The sequence below is a fragment of the Ammospiza nelsoni genome, chromosome 5, assembly GCF_027579445.1.
Source record: "Ammospiza nelsoni isolate bAmmNel1 chromosome 5, bAmmNel1.pri, whole genome shotgun sequence".
Taxonomy (NCBI): domain Eukaryota; kingdom Metazoa; phylum Chordata; class Aves; order Passeriformes; family Passerellidae; genus Ammospiza; species Ammospiza nelsoni.
Genome location: NC_080637.1, coordinates 57,233,865 through 57,249,452, shown reverse-complemented (window position 1 = coordinate 57,249,452; position 15,588 = coordinate 57,233,865). Strand labels below are relative to the sequence as shown.

Sequence of the window (15,588 nt, the reverse complement as noted above, 5' to 3'; positions counted from 1 at the left end):
ACTGAGAATGCCAACAGACTGCCATGTTTTGGTTGCTTGAATTTCAGGTCTGCAGTCAGCTTTTGAGGCAGGGACCAGCCTGCTTAAACAATAAGGCAACACTTTTTGGGAAGGCTAAATGAAGCCCATGAGGACTTCTCCCTCCACATGGCTTGTTCAGTGATGGATGTGAGTGGATTCTCAGTGTCCTTTATCACAAGACCAAGTGATAATGTGCCATATTTCATGGCAGCTCATCAAGAGATTGCAACTGGCCTTAAAATATCCTTACTATAAACTCTCAGTCCCATTGCTGCAGTCTAATGTTGCCGTCAATGAGTGTTCCCAGAGTTCTGTTGCAGGTGACCTTGCAGCCCAGCTAGGGCTAAACCCAGCTCTGATTTTGTAGGGTAGCTGTGATTATGGCTATGGCAAGACTGGTAAATTATTTGAGCACTGGGAGTAGCCTGTTATGCCTTGAGTTCCTAAGGCACACTTTAGTGTGTTTGTTCAACCCGGAGAAGAGAAGGCTTTGGGGTGATCTCACTGCAGCATTCCAGTGCCTGAAGGGAGCCTCCAAAAAAGAGGGAGAGAAACTCTGGACAAGGCCTGGACAGGACAAGGGGCAATGGCTTCACACTGACAGAGAGCAGGTTTAGATTGGATATTGGGAAGAAATTGTTCCCTGTGAGGGTGGTGAGGCCCTGGCACAGGTTGCCCAGAGAAGCTGTGGCTGCCCCATCCGTGGAAGTGTCCAAGACCAGGCTGGATGGGGCTCTGAGCTACCTGGGCTAGTGGAAAGTGTCCCTGCCCATGGCAGGGGCACTGCAATGAGATGATCTTCAAGGTCCCTTCCAACCCAAACCATTCTATGATTATGGGATTCTATCACTCATCACCACTCAGCCTCAACTTGGGGCTTCCTAACAAAGCTTATTGTTTCAAAAACACCACCACTTCCTGATTCACTCTTGGGCAGCTTGATGCCATATGAGGTGGGGCTTTGTTTAATTATGTGTCAGAATCTTTTTTTATCGGGTGAAATCATCCTGCAATTGATTTCAGACAGGAGCAAACTCAGACTTCCCAAAACTGACTTCTTGAGTGTGTATTGCAAGGACCCACTGTAAGGACTGGTTCTGGGATTTTACAGGAACGTGCTTTCTCTGGTGGTGCTTTGTCCTCCTCAGGTGTTCCCTTCTCTGACAGTGGTGCTTCATGTGGTACTCACCCCTCATGACACAGGGAAAGGCCACTCTCTGCTCTCTGCACTTGGTGGCTAGCAGCATTCGTGATAAATATATTCTTGCTGTGGTGCTTTTATAAAATCTTGTACTAAGTCATCCAATTATGGAAAGCAAAAAGTGGCTCCCATTAAGTGTGTTAAAAACCTGAATATGTGTGTTAAAAACATGAATATGCTCAGGATTGGCACTTTGTTTCCATTTCTGATTATAAGAAGCTTTTGAGGAGGACAGAAGAAACCTCAACCCCAACCTAGTACAGAACATTTTCTGTTCTTCCCTGCCCAGCCATTCTCCTATTGCCACACTTTGCACCTTTCCAACCCAATGATGTGGGATATAGAGGCAAGGCAGGGGCATCCTTTCTCTCCAGGCTGGTCCTAATGGCACAACTATCATATGAGTCAAGGCAGTTTCTGCTTCCTTCTTCACAGCAATAACTCCCAAGCTCTCCTCTTCCCTCTGTTTAGCAACAGGACTGGTTCCACTCCTTGGCTTTTTTGATCACAGAGGACCCTTATTTAAGGCTTTAAAAAGGAACAGGACAAAAAATGAAATTATATAACAAGAGGGAACCAAAGTCATTGTCATCTCCCATCAGCTATCAATATTCTGTGAAGCATGAGATTTGATTATCCCAGTCACAAAAAATGCAAAATAATACTGAAGGATATTAGCAAGGCTTATAAATCAGTGTTAAAAGATTTAAAGCTTTTAAAGGATTCTTTGTTGCCTTCAAGGAAGAAAACCCAACTGTCAACACCACAAGTTCACCTTTGGTTCCATCTGTTGACTCTTTCCATGTAATGAACCAGAATGATTGACAGACCCTCTGCACAGCAAACTGGGGCCATAACATATCACTTTATCCTCTGCCTCCCAAGGCCATTAAATGAGATGTGTGGTGACACCTGAACAACCCATTGGTGGCTTTAGGCAGCTCAAAATGGAGCTATAATGTTTCCAGGTTGGTTTCCATGCTTAGATGGATTGGGATTACAGTGTCTGTGAGGATCCATAGTGTTCAAGCAACCAGGACATCCTTTACCATTGGATTTCACAATGTTTTTTATCACACAAAATGTCTCTTTCAGGTGAAGAAATTTTGGGGGCCTCTCAAGACACTCACAGGGATGAGGCCATGCTCAGAAATCCACTGTGCTTCTGCATCCATTGATTTCAATCAGGATTTCCCAGGTTCCCTAGTGACAGTATTTAAAGACTGTTTCACTGTGTAAAGCCAATACTCATTTTTTTAATCCTGTTTCAGATTCACATTCATTCAATAAAAGTTTTTTTGTAATCCTCACAACACACAAGGACTTTTAATCAACAACTTCAACAACTCAATTCTTTCTTTCTAAAACGAAAAGCAAAACAAAAAAAGAGAAAAATGCTGTTCTTTCTCATCACAACAGTACCACCAGACTTCCCACCACAAAAAGCTGCAAAGTTTTTTTGCAATTTTTAGTTTCCCTTCGAAGAAATTTTGTTCCTGAAGAGAAGTTCTCAGTGTGGCTCTTTGGGGGGATGACCAGTTCAGCTGCTGGCCATTTTCTGTAATGTAAAAGGTAGGAAACAGCAGCAGCCTGACTTTGAATCTGGCAGCAAGTTAGACTCTTCTTCCATTCCTCAACATTTAATTGAAGCTACTTAGCACTATAATGTGTAACATACGACCTTCTTGCAAGCCCTAGTTACACTGCTCATTAGTCTGTGTACTTTAACAATATTTTATTGACCCTATGGCTATTAGCCCACTTAGAAACATCCCTCCCTTCCAGCATGACTGCCTGTCAGTAATGGTAGTTAGATTGCAAAGAGAAATTCCACAGTTCAAAGCTATTCAAAATGAGGAAGGGGGAGAGCAATATCCGAGTTTGTCCTTTAGCTGTAATGGAAAAACTAAGGTTGCTATCACTCCTCTTTCTTATTTCTCTGCCTGGTGTGCACATAGCTCCCAACGAGGATTAGGGTTCTGCCGTGCTAAGGCAGCTCTGAGAAACCAGCAGCCTAAGGAACTGTGACAGGCACAGGAAGCACTTTTAAGTCCTGTTTTCCAGATGCAAAAGCAGAATGTATATCCTTGTCTGCAATCCTGCAGAAAGCCAAGGGCAGAGCAGCACCAAGAGCTCAGGCCTCTGCTTGTTAGATCTGCATTTTCAGCCCACTCCTGAGCATCCTTTGGGCTGGACAGGGGGACAAAGCGCTGCACTGGAGGCGGGGGAGTGCTCACTCACAGAGCTCCTTCTGCTCAGCACCTCCAAGCACACCGAGTGCAGAGCTCCCGGGGCTCTCTGCAGCCTGCCGTGTCACCCAGGCATGGAATTCACTGCCATGAGAGGATGTTGACTCGAAGGCTGTCACTGAGTTTCTCAAGGGGTTGAAAAACAGCCTGGTTTGTTTAGGTGATGGGACAGCCTTTCTTTTTTGGGGGGAGTTTAGTTTTTATAGGGTCCAGGGATGCAGGGTCCAGAGCTGGGTGCTGATGCTGAGCTGCTGAACTTCAGACAGAATTGTGCTTTATTTTTCACTGGAGGAAGACTCACTCTTTTTATTTAGTGTTTTGATTGTTTTACCCGGGAGTGGCAGAAACAGACGTTTCTCTTGCTCACAACTTCACCAGAAGTTTCTCACAAAACTTTCAGCATATGTGATACTGGAAAAAAAGCCAAAACAAACCAAACAACAGCAAAACCCACTCTTGTACAGGCTAGACAGGAAATCTGTTTGTTTCTTTGCACTTATGTTTCCATAGGGCTGGTAAATGCAGCATGCCAATTAGTTGTGATTGCAGCACTGCCAAGGGTAGAGGATTTTAAGAATGGTTTTTGCTCTAGTAAAAAAAATTAAAAATAAACCACAACATCATCAAAAAACCTCACCCCAAACAACAAAACATGGGCATAAATAAGGAGAAGGGAAGAAGAGACAGAAACCACCAGGGAGGTCAGGTGGTTAAGTATTTTTGGACTGCCAAGGTGGTGATCTTAAGTGAAGATAATGTATTATGCGGTGGAAAGCTAATGAGACCAGGTCTGTTAAACACGGACTTGTTACTTAGCTCTGGAGTGCTTCAAATTACACAGGCACGGGTTGTATTTGATCACCGCTCCCGCCCTGACAAAGTGAGCAGCAGGCTTTTATATAATGTAAGTGATCATATACTGTGGGGAACAATCCTGTGCTGGCCAACTGATGACATAATGGGTCTTTTTCATCTCGAAGTTATGTGATTCATCAATTAAACGAGTTCGGTGGGATAAAGCAGCATGAAAGGGCACTGGCCCTGCCTGACGATTAACCCTCCCAATTCCACCCATTCCGCTCGGGATTTAGCCTCCACCAGGAGGCTCCGCTGGCGCAGCCCCGTTCGGTACCGAGGCGGGCCGGGGCCGGGGGGCTCCGGGCACTGCGGGGCAGCCGCCGCCCTCCGGGGCCGCAGCGGGGCTCCGTGCGGGATGTGCGGCCCCGCTCCGCCGCAGCTGCTGCGGGGGCACCGAGCGCTGTCCCGCCGTCCCTCGGCGCGTCGGGCAGCGGCTGCTCGGCACACCTGTCCGGGCCGCCCGTGCCTCCCCTGCCGGCTGCCCGGGCTCCCGCAGCCCCATCCCGGGGCCGCCCGCATTGCGTCGGGGGCGCGGCGCGCAGCGTGCGGGGGCGGCCGGCCTGGGGGCAGCGCGCATCCATCCCTCCTCCGCCGGCCCCGGCCCCCGGCTCCCCCGCCCTCCCGATCCCCGAGCTGCACCAAACAGCTCTCAGGTTTCTGCTGATACTGCAGCGTCAAGAAATGGCTCGAGTTTGCTCCTCGCTCTTATGCATTCAGCTGCACTCTCGCTCCTGCCACACGCGTCCAGCTCCGGCCTCCTCCTGCCTCCGCCGCTGCTGCTGCCGGGACGAGCCAAGACCGACTCCGGGGATGCGGCTGCAGGGCTGCGGCGCTCTGACATCTCCTCCGCCGCCGCTGCCCAGCGCCCGGCTCCTTTTCCAGCTGTCCTAAGGCAAGAGAGCTGGAGAGGCAGCAGCTATCTAGGACTCCTTGATTTTATTGACTAACTCAAGCCTTTTGGAAAAGGTACTTTGCGCTCTTTTCCACGCACACCCCCACCCCCCACTGCGGTTCTCAGCAGAAACTAATTAAACCCACTAGCCCTTGTGCAGCCTAAGACAGTGTATGAATATTTCAGTGTCTCGCAGGTAGCCCTGTAAAGCGATCGCTGCGTTATAAAGAGGGGCGCAAGAGGAGGAGGAGGGTTAAGTTTGCCGCTGCGGTTTTTGTTTTGGTTTGGTTTTTTTTGGATGCTGCTGCAAGGCGACTTGACGCATTCCGGCACTGGCTCCTACTCCTGAGCGGCGCGTCTCACCCGGAGCAGGTAAGGAAAAGCCCCTTCTCCGTGCCGACGTTACCCTCGATTTTGGACGGTTTGGGTCTGGGATGTCGACCTCCCTCCCCTTGTCTCTCTCTCTCCCAGTTACATTTAGCTGCTGCAAAGCAGGAGAGGAGATGCCTTGCCTCCCCCCGCCCTAATCCGCTCCCCCCCCTCCAGTCGGTGTGATGAAGTTGTCAGTGCTCAGTTAAGTCTCCACAGCAGGGAGCGCGGTGCTCGAGAGCCTCCTTTGCAGCAGCTGACCCCGCTGAAGTTTCCAGGGAAGCCCTCCCGATGAGTTCGGGGCACCTTCCTGCCTTGGAGGCCCTGGTGCATGTCCAGGGATGTGTAGGAACGCGTAGAACTCCGCATGTACTGCTCTAGTGGGCAGAACGGGATGTTCCTGCTGATGTGAAAGCCAATCCATTGCGCCTGAGTGTGTGTGTGTATGTGGAGGGGCTTGGGGGCTGGTTTATTCTGTTTCTCTCTTCCCTGGCAGCCTCCATCCTGCAAGTGAGCTTTATGCCTTCAAAACAGAGTGTTTCCATCCCTCTCTCCTTCCCCAGCACAAAAGAGGAGAGGACCAGGGCAGTGGTGGTGGTGGTGGGAGGGGGGAAGGAAGAGGCAGGTGATGGAAATTTGCTGAGTTGGCATTGCAAGGACTCTCCTCCCAGCCCGCCCGTGATTTATTTATTTATTTATTTTATGTGTATGTGCGTGTGCGTGTGTGTGTGTGTGGTAGCTTCGTGGCAGCAGCTGCGGCGATGGTGAATCCGGCAAGAAAAGTGGACGGATCGAGTTAAAGGCTAAAGGAGACGGCTGGGGAGGGGAACTCCAGCCTGGGGGTGCACTCCATAGACCTTCAGCCTCCCGGTGTGGGGGACAGGACCCCTCACCTTACCTGCCCTCTGTCCCCCCTAAAGGTACTTCTTCCCTCTTTCTTCACCCTCCCATCATCCCTGATGCCTCTCCCTTCATCCCGCCTCTCTTTTCCCCTTTTGGGTATTTCCATCCTTTAGGCTCCACTTCCACCCCTTCCTCAAGCTCCCCAGCTCAACCCCCTCAACCCCCCCACACCTTGAACTGCCCTGGGTCTATCTGTGCTTCTCCATCCTCCTCCTCCTCCCTTTCCCTCACTTTCTCCCCTACCCCTTGGTCCTTTTCCTCTGTGCCACCATGACCGTGATGGCTGGAGAGAACATGGATGAGACTTCTGCGCTACCTGGCCACCCCCAGGATAGCTACCAGCCCGCTGCCCACGACGACCACGAGTGCTGTGAGCGCGTGGTGATAAACATTGCGGGACTGCGCTTCGAGACACAGCTGAAGACTTTAGCCCAGTTCCCCAACACGCTGCTGGGCAACCCCAAGAAGCGCATGCGCTACTTTGACCCCTTGCGCAACGAGTACTTCTTTGACCGCAACCGGCCCAGCTTTGACGCCATCCTCTACTACTACCAGTCTGGGGGGCGACTCCGCCGGCCCGTCAATGTCCCCCTGGACATGTTCTCTGAGGAGATAAAATTTTATGAGCTGGGCGAGGAGGCCATGGAGAAGTTCCGAGAAGATGAGGGATTCATTAAAGATGAGGAGAGACCCTTGCCGGAGGGGGAGTACCAGCGCCAAGTGTGGCTCCTCTTTGAGTACCCAGAGAGCTCTGGGCCGGCAAGGGTTATTGCCATAGTCTCTGTCATGGTCATCCTCATCTCCATAGTGATCTTCTGCCTAGAGACATTACCTGAGCTGAAGGAGGACAAGGAGTACACAGTGCACCGCACTGACAACACCACCCAGGTCTACAAGTCCAACATCTTCACAGATCCCTTCTTTGTTGTGGAGACCCTGTGCATCATCTGGTTCTCCTTTGAGCTGGTGGTGCGCTTCTTTGCTTGCCCTAGCAAGACTGATTTCTTCAAGAACATAATGAACTTCATTGACATTGTGGCCATCATCCCTTACTTCATCACCCTGGGCACTGAGATGGCCGAGCGGGAGGGGACTCAGAAAGGAGAGCAGGCCACCTCCTTGGCCATCCTGAGAGTCATCAGACTGGTAAGAGTCTTTCGAATCTTCAAACTCTCCCGGCACTCTAAGGGCCTCCAGATTTTGGGACAGACCCTCAAAGCAAGTATGAGAGAGCTAGGTTTACTAATTTTCTTCCTCTTCATTGGGGTGATTTTGTTCTCTAGTGCGGTATATTTTGCTGAGGCTGAAGAACCTGAGTCTCATTTCACAAGTATCCCTGATGCTTTCTGGTGGGCGGTGGTATCCATGACCACTGTGGGCTATGGTGACATGTACCCTGTGACAATTGGAGGCAAAATCGTAGGCTCCTTGTGTGCCATCGCTGGTGTGCTGACAATTGCCCTGCCTGTACCTGTCATCGTGTCCAACTTCAACTACTTCTACCACCGAGAAACAGAAGGGGAAGAACAGGCTCAGTTACTTCACGTTAGCTCCCCTAATTTAGCATCTGACAGTGATCTCAGTCGCCGCAGCTCCTCCACAATCAGCAAATCTGAGTACATGGAAATCGAAGAGGATATGAATAATAGCATAGACAATTTTAGAGAGGCTAATCTCAGAACTGGCAACTGCACTGTAGCCAACCAAAACTGCGTTAATAAAAGCAAGCTGCTGACTGATGTTTAAACAAACAAACAAAAAAAACCCAAAACAAAATCCCCACTCACAGCTTGAAGACTTTAGTGACACAGTCACACTTTGTAGATGCTTTACTGATAGTCCTTGAATGCTTTATTTACCTCGTAAATGCATTGTTGCATTGCAAATCTTTGCTCTGCAATAAAGAAGCTTCCAGGATCCATGAAAGATAAAATTTTGTTTATTTTCAAAAAAAAAAACATTTTCCACCTGGCAAATTATAACCATTTGAACTAGTTTAGTTTTAAGCCATTATGATGTAGACCTAAACTTTTCCTCTCCTATCTCCTCTTTTTTTTTCTTTCACTTTTTTTTTTTTTTGATAAAGCTATCTTAAACTAAGCAAGACAGTTTTTAGAGCTATTAAGCATATGCATGGATTCCAGTAAAAATATTCTGCAAAACTACACAGTTGCAAGACAGTGCATCAGATAATAATAGTACAAAAAGATCAGCCAAAACTTGTGGCAAGCATTTGCCATGGTGTTTATGAAGGAGTGCAAATTTTCCTTCCGCCCCCTCTGTGAAAGATTCCATCCTTCCAACCTACAGATCCACACAGCACCTTATTAAAAAACCTCTTTTGCTCTCTGTAGAAGAAATATCCTAAAAGGAGAATAACAAACAAAACTGAAGACAAAACATCTGCAATGCTGCTAAGTCCTCTCACATGCAGATGATAGGAACACACTTTGCCCCCGCTCCCCGTTTGGAACTGGATACAAAACTTTAAGCCCCTCTGTTGCAAGATAGCACAATGGAGTTTAATATAAGCATGTTTGAATTTGATACTATTTATTTTATGATCGCATGCTTGAAATGTTACCTCAGTCAATATCGGATAAGCTTTCGTTTGAGCTGAATCTTCTAAAAATAGGTCCTTTCTCTTCTCTTTTTTCATTTTTTTTCTTTTTCTTTTTGATTTGCATTCACCAGAAGTGCACTCCTTAATTTATTAAATCGTTGACTAGTAATTTAAAGTACTGTATTTAAGTGCGTATGTTAGTCAAAGGGGAACAATAACTTTTGGAGATCAAAGCATGTTCAAATATTCAGCATTATGGCCTATTTGATTAAAGTGTAACTTGAATTAATTAGTGCATGAATTCAATGATAATAATAATAACAATAATGATGATGATAATAACAATAATGATAACAATAAAAACAAAAAAAAAGTGCTTGATAGACTGAGGGCCTGAATTAACTGTTTAGAGAAACCTGATTGTTTCCTGCATTGCTCAGGGAAGTGTGTTGGCTTTTGTCCAGGCGTTGTCAGAAGGGAACATATCCCATCTCTTAAAGGGAAAGCTATATGGAAAACTAACAAGTCAAGTTATATATAGCAACAGCTAAAAACCTAGTATCCTCTATAGATGAAAGGTGCAGATGCATGCTTTTTGGTGCATTCTCAGAATGTAAATGAAACTTATCTATTACATGCATCCGAATTGCAGCAGCTGGTTTCTTTTGCAGTCATCAGTTGAGACTTTTTTGTATCCCCCCAAAACTCACTGAAGAGACCCAGCAGATTGATTGAGAGAGTTGTGCAGTGCCTTTATCTTACGACCCCCAAAACTGCAGAAAGTGCCTCCAGGAACTGAGTGGATCAGAGACACCGAGGGAAAGGACGAGGAGTCAGTCCTGTATGTCAGGAGTGTCCTGTGCTGTCTACTAGTACAGCATGGAAAGGTTTAGGGATAGAAAGATCAAGTGTGAGTGAGAGGGATGCAGAAGAGGCAGGCAGAGATCACTGGTGCCTGTGGAATACTTTCCTTCCCTAGCTAGGCTGATGTTGCAGGGCTCTGCATTAGCTTCTGCCAAATAACTCCTAGTTGTGTGCATGCAAAGCTTCAGATTTCCCCGGTTTGTTCATAAAGGCATCACTGCCATCACTGTATCAGCCCTTCTTTTCCCTGAGGTGGCTTTTTGGCAGCTTGTCCCTGTAGGGCAGGGTGCAGGAGAAATGGGAGCCTGGGCATTGCCCAGTCAGGCAACCAGACTGGAGGACTGTGCTCTTCTTTCCCTTAGGTTCCTCAGCAGGTAGATGGGAAAGGCTTTGCCAGGCCCTCCCATGCCTGTCTGCTCCATCCTCTTTCAGATCTTAGATCCCATCAAAGCCTTTGAGCCATATTCTTCTTCCTGGTCTCTGGTCTTACTGTATTTCCATCATCTCCTGGTGAGGGAAGCAATGCTAGGAGAAGATATGTTCTGCAACATGCCAGCCTTGACTGCTAGGCCCTGGAAGATCTGAACAAACATATAGGCACTAATCTTAAATTTTCAAATGACAAAGTTGAGGATCTTCATTCTGCACTTAGCATGTGGCCAACTGCTGTTGAACACATCTCCTTCCATGGTGTACAGATCCTTTCCTCCCCTATCTTTCTGATATATGTATATATGTATATAAATATATATATATATGTATGTCTGCTCCTGTGTGTGTCACATACATATGCAGGCACATGTATATATAAAATAAAATCAAAGCACTTAAAAACCAACCCTAACTCTGCAGTTACGCACAAGCTTGACCTGCCAGGTTTTCAGAAAGACTTGACTTTAATTCTCACTGTGTGACTTCTGTGAATCTTAGTGATGAGAAAGATCAAGAACTGAAGGAGCTCCAATTCCTGCAAGAAGTGCAAAGTAACACATAAAGCAGGGCATTACATCATCTAGGTAGATGTTGTAAAGCTTCTTTCCTGTCCCCTGCTCACGTCCTTGCCCTTTGTACACCTCTCTCCCTGTTAAAGTCCAGTGGTCCTGATCTTCCCAAACTCTTGAATCATAGGATATGACTTCTGATATCAAAATGGACTTGAATGCTGCACTCAGCTTATAAAACCACCATCTGACTAAACTAAACAGCAATAATCAATTCAGTGCTATGGGATCAATGATCAGAAGGATGCATCTGGGAGATGAGGCCTCACTTGGGTACCTTCTGCCAGAGCTGGGTGTGCACACCTTAATTTAATGTGCAGAGTGATGATCATTCTGCTTATGCACAGAGAAAAGTGCTGCATGCAGTGATTCTTTGTCAAGAGACTGGGACGGATCATAAGAACTCATGGTTTGGGGAGCCTGAATGTTGCTTTGTCCATTTATAGCTCACTGCAAAGGATCTCAACCCATATGGAGTACAGGAATTAATCTCATGTAGCATAGGCATTCATTTTTGACAAGTTTGACACAAAAAAATAACAAAAACAAGGTTCTTACTCCCTTTACACGGGAGTGCTGAAATGTCTTTGTGGGCCTGAAGGTGCACTTAACCAACTGCCTGTTCTTATCAGCAAATATCCCTTTTTTTATTTCTTTACTTCTTTTTTTTCTTTTTATATATTTTTTTTTTCCTTTTGGCCCTTATGTTTCTTTTTGCTACACATGGACTCTAAGGGGTTTTTTATGTAACTGGAAGAGGACTGGAAATGAGCTGATGGCCAGTGTAGTGCTTCTCTGAAAGAATTCCATTGGTAGGTACCTCCTGGAAGTGATGCCCACGTTATGCTGGACAGGGAACCCAGTGGATATGGCAGTCTTTAGTTTGGTGAGGGGAAGAAAGCTTTTCCAGCAGGAGTCATTCCCCATGCCCTCACCACCACCCACTGCTCTGTGCCTCTCTGTGCTTCTTAACTGGTCCTGTGCAGCTTTTCCTTCATCCACTCAGGGAAAGGGGTGAGGGAATTTACCTGGCAAGGGCAAGGCAGCAGTGCACTGCAGTGCAGAGGCAGGAACCGAGCAGAGAGTCAGTGGGCAGGAATCCCATAGATTGGTATCCCTGCCAAAATTCCCCATCTGGTTCTACCATACTTAGCTCTAGAGCACTAGGGAGAGGCAGAGGGGCAAGGGTGCGAGGGAAAATGAAGGACTCTGTTCCTTCACAGAACCCAGGGCTTTCTGCAAGACTGCTGAGAGCTCAAACCCTCTGTGTGGCAGCTCCAGCACAGGCCATGAACTGGATTTAGTCACCTTCATGAGGAAGCTGGGGTGCAGTTAGCCAGGCTGTGAGTTCACAGCATACTAGCAAACCCATACAGATTCCCTGCATGGGGTGTCCTAAGCCTTATCTCCACCGGGGACTTCAGGAAACCTAATCTGAATCACTGAAAGGTGTGCATTTAAAGTAGATTTGTTAAACTGCTTTAAAGCCCAGCATGGACATTCTGTTGCAGTATTAAAGCAACCTTAATCTGATTTGGAGTCATTCTTTTTGAAAAGGAAGTAATCTGAATTGAATTAAGGCTGCTTTAATTCTGAACACAATGGGGCTTAATGCAGTTTACCTCATCTGCCTCACAAGCCCATTCAGACAGATAAGCCTGTAGTAATCATTAGATGTACTGGAAGTGACCCCATTGTGCAGGGGGTGCCCATGTGCACCAAAACTCTTGGTACACGAGTGCTGCAGATTCACAGCCTGGCTTACTGAGGGGAAAACTAACACTTGATCCTGGTGCCAGTTCTGGTGAGTCCCTCCTTTTGTTCCTGGTTTACACCACTGCTGCCTTTGAGGAAGCCGAAAACAATTGTGGCCCAAGGAAATTTATTTCCACTTTACAGAATGGCACGGGTGCTAGCCTGATGTACTGTTAGTCACATGGACGAGCACTTGTGAGACAGAATGAAGCACTGAAGACAGGACAAAATTCAGCCAAAGTCCTCTTGTTTGCAGCAGTGGTTTTGCCCACACAGAGATTTCAGAGATCAGACGCTTCTTAACAAATCAGCTGTGTGTCATTCATTATAGGCTGCAGGTGCCCAAACTGACAGCAGTAGCAGTGGCAACTTGTATTGACAGGGTTTTTTCAATACCAAGGGACAATTGTTTTCATTAGGCAGAAGTACAGGAAGTTAGTTTCTACTGTGAGAGAGCTGCAGCCCAAGTGGAACCTCAAAACCTGCTGATTTTAAGGAGCTGAGGGCTAGTTTCACTTTTCCACAGTCCACACTTGAACAGTGCAGTTTCTTATATGTACATTTATTAAACAAAACACAACCAACACTAGGTCAGGAACATCAGAAATGTATTAGAAAAAGGTGGAAAGTTGTATTTTAGAACAAAATCTACTGCATACATATGCAATACATGGAGAGAATGTATTCCTTTCCAAATACTACCTTGATAACTATTGCTTGAGGGGTGCCATTCTGGATTAATCTTTTCCCCTAACCTGAAGAAGAGGGAGGTACTGCAGCTTTTCCAGGAATGGTCTGATCCTGTAGGCTTCCAGCAGCCTGATGACAGTGTTCCTCAGAGTAATTTCAGACTCACAGGGACGCAGAGTCACCTCCAAGGTGTGATTTAGCCTCGGCAGCCACAGAGCTGGACGGAACTCGAAAGCTGTCCTTGCAATTGCACAGCAGGGCAAGTTTGTCCCAAACCTGCCTCCTGCAAGTCTGGAACAGGCTCCTTTTCTGAGATTCTTTAATCAGGGACCTACACTTCAGTTTTGGTTGGACTTAATTCAGGCTGAGCTTCTTTTTCTGTTTTCTGTTCTGGCTTTACTTAATCAGGTGTAGGGAATTTCTTTTTCCTGAAATGCTTATCAAGTATTCTTAAAGGAGTCAGTATTTGTATCTGCAAAAAAAAAAAAAAAAAAAAGAAAAAAAAAGAAACTTCAGGGTGTTCTACAGTTTCACTCAGTACAGGTGAACTTGCCACCAGTGAGGTCAACAATTTATGCTGTCAAGGCATAGCATGCTTTGATATTTTCAAAGGAAATAAAATGAAACTGAGGTCTTAACTGAAATTTGTCTCAAGGTTTCTGTTAATATCTGTGTAATTCTGTATATTTCACCTGTTCACAGGCTCTAGCAAATGTCACTACAAGTTATATATTAAAAAAATCATCATCCATTTCTAGTTTATATAATAAAATGAAGACGTTGCATTCAGTTCCTTTAGGTGCATCAGTCTTTGATCCATGTTTTTGTTTCAGTGACATTTCTATAATGTAATTGGGATCAAATGTATATTTTACTTTTGTACAAAAGTAAAAATGATATTTTTATGACTAAATTCAGCAAACCCTTACCTATAGCCTGCTATGATGAAATATTTTTTTTCCTTTCCTTTACATGTAAAACATTGTGTTTTTTGCAGTATGTCGGTTTGAAATGAATAACTAACAGCGGTCAATAGAACTGTAAATGGCCTCTCAGACATACCTCTGACTTTAAAGATCAAATATTGCCGATGTGAAAGATATAAACTGAATAGTCTCCATATGAAAGTGCACCATCAGGGCAACAAACCATTTAAGCTGACACAGCTGTACTTATTTCCACCATTCACCAATTGCTTATACTTTGGGTGAAGTATGTACTTCATTGTCACATTACAACTCATTTTACTTCCAAATAGTGAAATTGTTTGACTTACCATTTTTAGAACATCTGATGTTATGAGTTCTTAACTATTTGAAATGCATAGTTTTCATCTATGCAATTTTACCTGCTTCTGTACTTGTTCATCTGTTCATACTTGGCATCGATTAAAGATAATTTTTAAGGATCTTACCCAGGTTTTAATCTGTCTGGTTATTTTCTGGAGTCTGGTTTCTCTGCTGTCACTATTGGCCATTTCTGTCTGAAATTGATGGTTGCTGTATTGATGGTTTTCCTACTGAGTGGTATAAGAAATGGCAATGCAGTGAGTGGGAAGTGTGGCTGTGGGCTTTGAGAGGCTTGTAAATGATTACTCAAGCTTTACAGTGCAATTAATCCAAAGGCTTGGTTTGTGCAGGCTTTGGACCTAGCCCTGCATAAAGTTCTGGGGCCAAACTGTGCTGCACTCATTACTGAGACATCACTCAGTCCCACCAAAACTCAAAATCATGTTAAACCTACTGGCCATGAGCACTGACTGCACCCTCCAAAGGTTTGTGGGTATTAATTAACATTACCATCTGAGTGCAGACTGGTAACCAGGTTTCAAACCATTGTGTGACTGACCATGGGCTTTGGGTTGGGTTGGATGTCAGCAAATTCAAGTGAGTTGATGTTGTTTTCCATGGAAAATTGCTTTATCACGGCGTGTTTCATGCAGAGCATGCTGGGAGAGCCACACATGCCATGTCCCAGTGTTGCATTGTTCACAAAGGAGGCAATGACATGCATGTTCGTTATTTTGTGCCAAAGCTGTTGTGTGCTGGGAGTCCACCTAGAGATGGGTTTTTTAGGAGATAGGGGCAGTTTCCAACAGTGGGATGCACACAGAGTGCTGATCACACATTGGTGAAAGGAAGTGAAAATATCCTGACCTTACATGAGGCAGAACATTTTGTGTGGCCTCTCCTGTGATTTTATTGCCTGACTTCTTAGTCGAG

The 15,588-nt window shown here is 45.8% G+C and overlaps 1 protein-coding gene across 1 annotated transcript; it reads left to right on the top strand.

The window, feature by feature from the left end:
• Positions 1 to 5,355: 5,355 nt before the first annotated feature.
• Positions 5,356 to 14,779, top strand: KCNA1 (potassium voltage-gated channel subfamily A member 1). Its single transcript, XM_059472454.1, has 2 exons — positions 5,356 to 5,593; positions 6,330 to 14,779. Exon 2 carries the CDS (start codon positions 6,764 to 6,766, stop codon positions 8,237 to 8,239), a length of 1,476 nt encoding a protein of 491 aa, XP_059328437.1. The 5' UTR covers positions 5,356 to 5,593; positions 6,330 to 6,763; the 3' UTR covers positions 8,240 to 14,779.
• The last annotated feature ends 809 nt before the right edge of the window (positions 14,780 to 15,588 follow it).

What these genes read in the sequence shown, in the direction of transcription:
- KCNA1 (XM_059472454.1), top strand. Translation starts at nt 6,764, where the DNA reads ATGACCGTGATGGCTGGAGAGAACATGGATGAGACTTCTGCGCTACCT.